General features: G+C 45.9%; 2 protein-coding genes across 2 annotated transcripts in view; one reads left to right on the forward strand and one right to left on the reverse strand.

Moving 5' to 3' along the window:
- The window catches only part of Znrd1 (zinc ribbon domain containing 1), a 4,729-nt gene extending 3,702 nt beyond the window's left edge, over positions 1–1,027 (reverse strand). The window contains exons 1-3 of the mRNA XM_005360479.2: positions 757–1,027; positions 422–522; positions 145–254 (exon numbers count right to left, since the gene is read on the reverse strand). Of these exons, the coding sequence (XP_005360536.1) occupies positions 145–254; positions 422–522; positions 757–892 (347 nt within the window). The 5' untranslated portion in view covers positions 893–1,027. The remainder of the gene's footprint in view (positions 1–144; positions 255–421; positions 523–756) is intronic.
- Positions 1,028–4,792: 3,765 nt separating this feature from the next.
- Positions 4,793–6,498, forward strand: LOC101996622 (putative uncharacterized protein ZNRD1-AS1). Its single transcript, XM_013351249.2, has 3 exons — positions 4,793–5,022; positions 5,213–5,288; positions 5,735–6,498. Exons 1-3 carry the CDS (start codon positions 4,793–4,795, stop codon positions 6,491–6,493), a joined length of 1,065 nt encoding a protein of 354 aa, XP_013206703.1. The 3' UTR covers positions 6,494–6,498.
- The last annotated feature ends 2,494 nt before the right edge of the window (positions 6,499–8,992 follow it).

An 8,992-nucleotide genomic window follows, 5' to 3' on the forward strand; every position in this document is an offset into this window, starting at 1 on the left:
AAATAAAACACAAGTAATAAAAAAAGGGCTACAAGCCTTCCTATTATGGACTGGACCAAATGAAATACTTAGTACCAGTCTGTCACTGCTTTTGTTGTTTGCACTAAGAAAGGGCGGGAGGGGGTGGGGGAGGAAGATTCTCACCTGCAGTTGACACAGGTATAGAAGACAGTCTGTCCTTCATCAGCTGAGCGCATCTGTCTGGTGTGGTACGCCATTCCCTCATGACCACATCGAGGGCAGCGCCTGTCAACCTAGGATGAAGCAGATGGGTTATAGAGACCTAGTCACAATAAGTCTCTGCTTTGTACAGCAATCAGACGATTACACCTCCCAGAAATTCTCCAGGAATGGAGTACAAAACCAGGTCCCCACAGTCACCTGGCCATTGTTCTTTGGGAGCCAGTTCTTATCAACTTACCACTGGTCCCTGGGATTCAGGTCCTTCGTCCACAGATGTAGGTATGACCGCCCCCAGTTTGTGGAACACAACCGAGGTCTTCACAACCTTTCCTTCGAAATCTGCTCAGAAAGTAAATAGTTAACATTAGAAAAGACGGAGGAGGCCACAAATCCCAGCAACACTCCGGCAGGTGAGTCACATACCCCACTCGAGTTTCCTCCCTGGATCAGTCCGGCTGTCAGATTCCTGCTCTAGGTCTCGCCTATTAAGCCCAACCAGTGCTGAAGTCACCCCCACCACCCCACCACGGACCCTTCCCCTGCACCCTCGGCTGGGTGGTACTAACCCCTCACCTCGCACGTCTATGGAGAAGCCACAGCGAGGGCAGATGACAGTATCCTGAGCTCCGGGCAGCGGCAGGACCGAGCCGCAATCCGGGCAGAAATCCAAGTCTGATTGAAAGTTGGAGTGGGGGCTGGCCATTTCCATTGCAGATGAGCGAAGGGATTAATTAGTGAGACACAGGGGTCTTGCCTTGGAGGTGGTGCAACGAGAACCCAGAGCCCGCCGAGGGCTAGAGCGCCGGCTCGCGGGGCGTCGGGCAGTGAGTGCGCCCGGCGGGCTAGAGCGCCCTCGCGTCCCGGCGGCTGTTGGGTCGTGACGTCATAATTAGTGGCGCTTCTGGTCGAGCGAGCGCTAGGGAGGGAGACGAATTTCTAACGAAAGGGAATTGGAGGCCGCACACGGTCCGGTAACTGTGACGTCGACTCCGCCAAGGCGAGTAGCCAGGGTCGGACCGCCCGCTGCTTTCCCTCTGCGCACAAATCCTGGACTGTTCTTCCGTAGGGAATCCTACACTTAGCAGGGGTAAGGGGGCGGCGGCGCCCCCCTAAAACTGGACTGGTTTTTCCAGAGCAACTGATTAACCCTCGGGTTAAGAGGACTACAGCTCCCGCCGGTTCCCGAGACGTTTTCCGCTTTTGGCGGCTGCTCAGTGGCGAGAAGCAAAGCTAAGAAGCATCCTCGTGCTTCCTTTTGCCTCCCCCTACCGGTTGCTGCCCTGAGCACTTGAGTGAATCGGCTGCGAACCGAGCAGGGGATGAATGGTGAGGGAAGGATTTTTTAGGGATTTGGAAGTAGTGGAACGAGTGAGGTTGGGGCTCTTCTCTCCTTGGGTTCTTGTCAGATGACGGAGGCTAGCATTAATCAAAAGCGCCTCGCCGGGCGGTGGTGGCGCACGCCTTTAATCCCAGCACTCGGGAGGCAGAGGCAGGCGGATCTCTCTGAGTTCGAGGCTAGCCTGGTCTACAAGAGCTAGTTCCAGGACAGGCACCAAAAGCTACAGAGAAACCCTGTCTCGAAAAAAAAATTTTTTTCAAAAAAAAAAAAAATCAAAAGCGCCTCTTTTGATTTACTAGGGATTAGGTTTGGCTTTCACTGGCCGACCACTTCCACTCCCCTAAGTTCCCATTCACTCGTGTTTAAATACTTGCTATCCGCCAAGTGAACAATGGGGTAGGTATTTCATTCACCTAAAGGCTACAAAGTAAGGAATAAACTAGTGCGCCGAAGAAGGACCGGCTTGAAAACGGTGTTCCCAGCCCTCCAGCAGCCAACCTGATTGCCATGCTAAAGCTGGTCTTTTTGTTTTGTTTCGTTTCCAGACAGGGTTTCTCTCTGTATGCTATCTGTGTAGCCAGGCCTTGACTGTCTTGGAACTCTCTTTACGGACCACCCTGGCCTTGAACTCACCACCTGCTTTCCCGAGTACTGGGATTAAAGGCGGGCGCCACTACCGCCCGGCACTATTATAGGACACAAACTCTACTCTTTCCTTAGGAGAAACTCTCATTTCTTTCTGTACATGCAATTAGTGTGCGATAAAGCCATGGGGAAGGAGTCAAAAACCCTCAGCAAGATGTCGAAAGGACATCATTTTATTTAGACCCTGTCATTTTACTTAGGAGTGAAATTGGGTGATATTTTGCTTGTCTAACAAAGCTCTGTTGCCGAGCTCCATGAGAGTAGGGCATTTTAAATTTCACCCCTGTGTCTTCTTTCAAAGTAGAAATTGAAATTAACCCCACTTTCCCTTTAAAGTTTGACATTCATCAGACAGCCACTTGGTTTGACTGTTGCCTTTAGTGCAGTAAAGGAACACAAACAGCGTAAAGCACGATTTTCCTTTCCCAGCAAAAGCTCTGTCTATCCAATAAGTACTGAGCACCTGTGCCAGGTTTGGAGCTGAGACTGGGATTTGCATAGTTGAAGTCTGTGTTCTCTCTTTTAATACAGATGAATAGTTAGAATGCAGAGAAAGTACACTCGTAGGTGCTTGAGCCAGGGACATAAAGTCTACAGGGATATACCAGGTACATGCTCTAGTGGTGCCTGCACTAGGGAAGCTGGGTCAGGAGGGTTGTGAGTTTGAGGCCACCTTGGGCTGCAGAGCAAGGTCTAAGCCAGCCTCCACATGTAATAAACGCCTGTTTCTAAAATAAATATGGTGTGTGTGTGCGTGCCTGTTGGGGTGGACCCCAGGGCCTTGGTGGGTAAGCCCTTTACTACTGAGTTAAATTATGACAGCTATGAGGGAGTGTTTAGCTACTGTGTGATACTAAACAGTCCTAATTTTGAGACTTAACAATCATAGTACTTGATTGGATGCCTTGTGCAAGAAATGAGAGTATGGGGCTGGAGAAGTGGCTCAGTGGTTAAGAGAACTGGCTGCCTTCCAGAGGACCCTGGTTTACTTCCCAGCATCGACATCACATGGGTACTCACAGCCATCTATAACTCCAGTTCGAAGAGATCCAGTGCCCTCTTTGGGCCTCCACAGACACACAGCATGCAAGTGGTGCACAAACGTTCATATTATAAAGTAAAAATAAATATTTTATAAAGAAGAAATGCAAGTAAGGTGGTCATTATTTTTTGGAGGCAGTCTCATAGTGAAGCTGACTTAGAACTCATGGTACTTCTCTTGTCTCAGCCTCCTGAGTGTGATTACAGGCATGAAACCTCCATGTCAAGTTCTAGGATGGTAAGTTTTTCAATCTCTAACTATGAGCAAGTAAGAATGTCTAAGAAGGGTCAGAGAGATGGCCTAGTAGTAACCCTTGGCAGCTAACAACTGTAACTCCAATTCCAGAGAATCTGATGCCCTCTTCTGGTTTCTGGGTGCACTACATGCATGTGGTACATCGACACATGTAGGCAAAGCAGCAGTACACATTAAAAATAGAAATAAAGACAGGCAGCGGTGGCGCACACCTTTTATCCCAGCACTTGGGAGGTAGAAGCAGGCGAATCTCTGTGAATTTGAGGCCAGCCTGATCTACAGAGAGTTCCAGGTCAGCCAAGTCCACACAGAGAAACCCTGTCTCGAAAAATAAAAAGCAAACAAAAAGATAGAAATAAGTAAATCTTTTCTTAAAGGAATATATAAGAAGTCAGTGGAACAAAATATTAGATTTTAGAGCCTCTTCCATATTATAAACAACTGCTTGTGGTTTTGCCTTATAATTTATATACTTCTAAATTTCAATATCAAAATGTTATGTATGACCATAGAAACCATAATATAGTGATCAGCTTTTACAAATATTTTTGTTTTGAGAGTTTTGCCTGCATGTGTGTATGTATACCACATTGCATGCCTGGTGCCCATGAAGGTCAGAACAGGGAGTCTGGTCCCCTATAATTGAAGTTACAGATGGTTATGAGTTGCTATGTGGGTGTTGGAACTCGAACCTAGGTCCTCTGGAAGAGCAGCCAGTGCTCCTAATCATGGAGCCATCTCTCCAGCCCCCAATAGTGATGGACTTTTAAGTTGTAAAATGAAACTGCAGAGGAAGGAGAATCTCTGATGAGGTATACTAGGAAGACTCCTAGAGACCAAGGGGCTCACCTGTAACGGGCAGGTATCTGATGTTTACTGAGAATGTACCATGTACTCTCTTTACACTAAACCACGCTTGTTCTTTATGACCCTGAGAGGTAGTTCTTGTCTTACATCTGCACTTTATAAATAAGGAAACTGTAGTTGGCTTGCCCTGCAGCATATGTTGAGGAAATAGAATTATGGCTCAGGTTTTTTCCTGTCAGCCCTTGACAGGGCCTTTGCTTTTGACTGTAGTTTGAGGATCCCATGCTTCAGTGGCCTGAATGCGACCTCACAGTAAACTCAGGTTTGAGCAGGAATGACTCATAAAACCTTAGTGGCCTTCACTTGTGGTGCTGTAAGCTTGATAAACAAACACAGAGGGCCACAAAGCTCTGCCTGCAGGGTCTCAACAGGAATAGTCTCAAAGCAGAATTAGGGTGAAGGATGTTTGACAGAGGGACAGACCAAACAAGAATAGAATCTCAGAACAAAACAGAGCAAAGATGCTGTATGTGCTGATAGAGGCACAAAGGGCCTGGTTGGATAAAGTGCAGAGAGACAGTGAGCTGACAAAACGAGAGCCTAGAGTTACCTCGGAGGACAAAAGAGGCCTTGAGACTGAACAGTCTGGTTTGGGAGTCCTCAGGCCACCCCTCACCAAAGAGTCTGTTCCTCCCCTCTTTCAGTCCCAAGTAGAAGATTCTGAGTGGTTCACATTGAGTCCACAGGAGAGGTGTGGTTTTAGTTCACGTGCAAAGAATAACCTTCATCATTTTGCACATGGGAAATTCAGTGGTTTCTCAGTGGAGAAATGGCCTTTGATGTTGGCCAGATATTTGAGTTCTTTGACTGGGAAGGAGGATGGGTGAGCAAATGTGGCATCTCCCACATTCCAATCTACCTTTGGTTTTTTTATCTTCCAGATTGGCTTGGGCAAAAGCATCCAAAGACCCTAGGATTGCAGAAGGTCAACAGTCTCCACTGGAGAAGAGGCTCCTGGTAAATAAATTATAGACTGTACAGTTTGGAGTTACCCAGAAAAGGAGCCTGGGGTTTAAAATCCTTCTGCACAGGCGGCACTTTGAGGTGGTACTCCTGTAGCGCAGCTTTCGCGCCTGGAAATTGTCCCAACACCAACCTCCAGAGTCTGGATTTTAAAATCTAGTGATTTATTGGTGATGGGTACTGGGTAGTTTCAAAACAACCAGACTTGCCTGGGAGCATGGGGCTTAAAATTTGAATCGTTACTCTGAAGTAAGTAAACGCTGTGAGTGTGTGTGTGTGTGTGTGTCTGTGTCTGTGTCTGTATCCATCTGCTTATGATTTCAGAGTTCCGGGATTAAGACATGTACCAAGACTCCTTCCTTGATAGTATTGAGGAGGGCAAAGTGCTTTTAAATGTGTTTGAAGGGAAAATTATAAAACTCTGACCCTCACTTTAACAGAGTCTTGGTGGTGTGCACACTGTAGCAGCGAGACACTTGGTGACCCGGAGATGCCGGGAGGAGAGCAGAGCGCTCTGCAGGGAGCAAGCTCGTTCTCTTGACTACTGGCTGGCAAAAGCCGAGTCTTACTATAATAAAAGAATAGTGGAGATGATGAAAAAAGAAGACACCGGCGGGGAAACAAAGACGAAAGTGGAAGAGGAAACCCCACCAAGCACAGAGGGACACAAACTGCATTATTTTGTGCCCGAGAGAGAGAAGAAACAGATAGAAAGGCACATTCTCAGAGCAGGCCAGGCCAGAGAATTTAAGAACAAAGTCTGGAGGCAGACCCGACTCCTCAGTGAAACCATACTCCCCAAGATTGTGCCAGAAAAGCAGAGCATCCCAAAAGCACAGAGAAGAAGGCAGGTGAATGAGAGAGAGCTGCACCAAATTAAAGATCATCAAGAACGCATGATTCGAGGGCGGGAACTTCTCGAGCAGAGACTCAAAGAGAGAATCTTGAGAAAAAGCCCGAGCCAGATTCCACTACCTGAGAGGCGCGGTCGAGGGAAGAAAGAGATAAAGGAGTTCGAAAGGGTTGTTGCGTACCCCCTTTTCCAGCCGTCCAGTACAAGTCGGATTAAAGTGGATATTCTTATGGAAAAATCTCAGGACGAAGAGGAAGTGAGCACAATTATAAAACCGTACGGAAGGAGATTCCTGGCTGTGCCACCCTTTTTGAGAACTCAAATAGGAAAATTAAAGGATCAGTAAAATTTCAGAGCTTTGGCGATGAAACTGTTTCTTTTTTGCTTTTTTCCCCAGACAGGGTTTCTCTGGCTGTCCTGGAACTCACTCTGTAGATCCTACTGACCTTGAACTCAAGATCTGCCTGCCTCTGCCTCCCAAGTGCTGCGATTGAAGGTGTGTGCCGCCATTGTCTGGGCTGAAACCTTGATTCTTATATGAACCTGTTTTTTTGTGTTCTGGTTGTCTGCATAAGTTGATGAATGGTGGTATTTCTATTACATACATACATAGTGATCAGTCTGGGTTTGAAAGTTTGCCTAGATATTTCAAATTTCTTTGTGTTTGTTCAAATTGTCCTTTCAACAAATTTTGGATTATATTTATCTATTGTGGTATATGTGCATGTGGGTGCGTATGTCTGTGTGTGTGTGTGTGTGTATGTGTGTGTGTACCACCATGGGTCAGTGTGGAGGTGAGAGGACAACTTTACAAGAGTTGGTGCTCTTCCATCATGCGGGACCTAGAGATTGAACCTAGGTCATCAGGCATGGCAGCAAGAACCTTTACTCACTGAGTCATTTTTTAAAAATATTTATTTATTTATTTATTTATTTATTTATTTATTTATTTATTTATTTATTATGTATACAATATCCTGTCTGCGTATATGCCTGCAGGCCAGAAGAGGGCACCACATCTCATTACAGATGGTTGTGAGCCACCATGTGGTTGCTGGGAATTGAACTCAGGACCTTTGGAAGAGCAGGCAATGCTCTTAACCACTCAGCCATCTCTCCAGCCCTCACTGAGTCATTTTTGTCAGTCCAGCTTATCCTTTTAAACATTATTTTCTTGTTTTTAAAGTAAGAACAACTTCTCATCAGACTTATGGAGGATTATGAGCATTGTGGGACATGTTAACTCCCCCAGCTGGGAAGACCTAGTTGTACAATAGTAGTAGATAAGGTTTTCTCATCTGCCAGGATCTCTGGTTCTTCCTGCTTCCAGCTTTCAAAGTTAACTAAATAATGTTACTATAGTTCAATATAATCTTACGCTTTGGTGGGTACTTTGGTGCTTTTACTGGAGAAATTCTAACTAGTCCCTGAAGTTCTGACTTAGAACATATAGTTTATTTGTATGAAAAGTTTAGTTTTGAGACTCTTCCTATGTGCTAGGCATTGTGTTTATTACTGGAGATGAGTGACTGTTGTAGACTTTCCCTGCGGAGACATGGATAAATGTCTCCTTACCCCAGATGAGGCACCAATGACAGACCAAAGCAACAATTCCACGTAAGTCCAACGTGGCAAGCAAGTTAGTTCTTGCAGTGACTTCCATGAACGTGGATGTTCAGACAGCTCTGCATCACCACAAACGCCTCCCATAGTGTGGGTGATGACTTGTGAAAGCTGCAACCCCAGAGCCCTCTGCAGGACGTGCAGATATCAGACAGCTCAGAAGTCTCCTCTCTCTGGTTGTCAAGTCCTGGGGAACTTCCTGGGATCCAGCAGTTGGCTATTTCATGAGTCTTAATGAACCTCCCTCCAGAATGGAATGTCCTAATTCAGCAGAAGGGCTGGTTAAGAACACTGGCTGCTCTTCCAGAGAACCTGGGTTCAATTCCCAGTACCCACATAGCAGCTAACAACTATCTGTAATTCCAGTACCAGGGGATCTGACACCCTCATACAGACATACATGCAAGCACAACACCCCGTATACATAAAACAACAATAAAGTCATTAATTCAGCAGAAACTTCGCACAACCCTGAAGAGAAGTCCTTGGCATTGAGTAGGGAAGAACTCATGGTTGCGACTCACTCTGCCGCCAGGTAATGTGGCGAGGGTTATGATAAGGTATATACAGGTACTGTACAAAAGAAGGACCCCTGTCTAAGTGAGGGAGGAAAAGGAAAAAGGAGATTAGAAAAGGGAATATAGTAGGCATTCATATTTTATCACTTCCTACCACCAACTGGAGCAGCATCTTCCCTTAGCATAGATTACTCTAGAGTTAACCCAGCCTTTCAGACACAGTCTTCAGAGCTCATTGAAAGCCATGAAGCAAGGTTTTAATATGGGGAGAATTTATTCATCAAGGTGAATGCAGCAGATTATTTCCCCCATTCAGTATATTTTGTTTTGTATTTTTGAGACAGGGTCTTTCTGTTATGTAACCCTGACTGTCCTGAAAATCACTATGTAGAGCAGGGTGAACTTAAACTCACAAGAGATTTGCCTGCCTCTGCCTCCAGAGGGCTGGGATTAAAGGTATGTGTCATCTTACCTGGCTTAATTTTTTTTAAATAAATAAATTTATTTATTTTTTGCATATGGGTGTTTTGTCTGCATATGTGTCTGTGCACCATGGACATACTTGGTATCCAAGGAAGTCAGAGGAGAACATCAGATGCCCTGGAACTGGAGTTACAGTTGTGAGCCACCATACAGGTGCTGGGAATTGAACTTGGGTCCTCTGGAAGAGTAACCAGTACTCTTAACCACTGAGCCATCTCTCG

The sequence above is a fragment of the Microtus ochrogaster genome, linkage group LG2 (genome assembly GCF_000317375.1).
Source record: "Microtus ochrogaster isolate Prairie Vole_2 linkage group LG2, MicOch1.0, whole genome shotgun sequence".
Classification (NCBI taxonomy): Eukaryota; Metazoa; Chordata; class Mammalia; order Rodentia; family Cricetidae; genus Microtus; species Microtus ochrogaster.

Excerpts from the sequence above, each read along its gene's own strand:
- LOC101996622 (XM_013351249.2), top strand. The coding sequence starts at position 4,793 with ATGCTGTATGTGCTGATAGAGGCACAAAGGGCCTGGTTGGATAAAGTG. Across the intron at positions 5,023-5,212 it reads ACATTGAGTCCACAGGAGAG|ATTGGCTTGGGCAAAAGCAT; the intron begins GTGTGGTTTTAG and ends TTTATCTTCCAG. Across the intron at positions 5,289-5,734 it reads CACTGGAGAAGAGGCTCCTG|AGTCTTGGTGGTGTGCACAC; the intron begins GTAAATAAATTA and ends TCACTTTAACAG.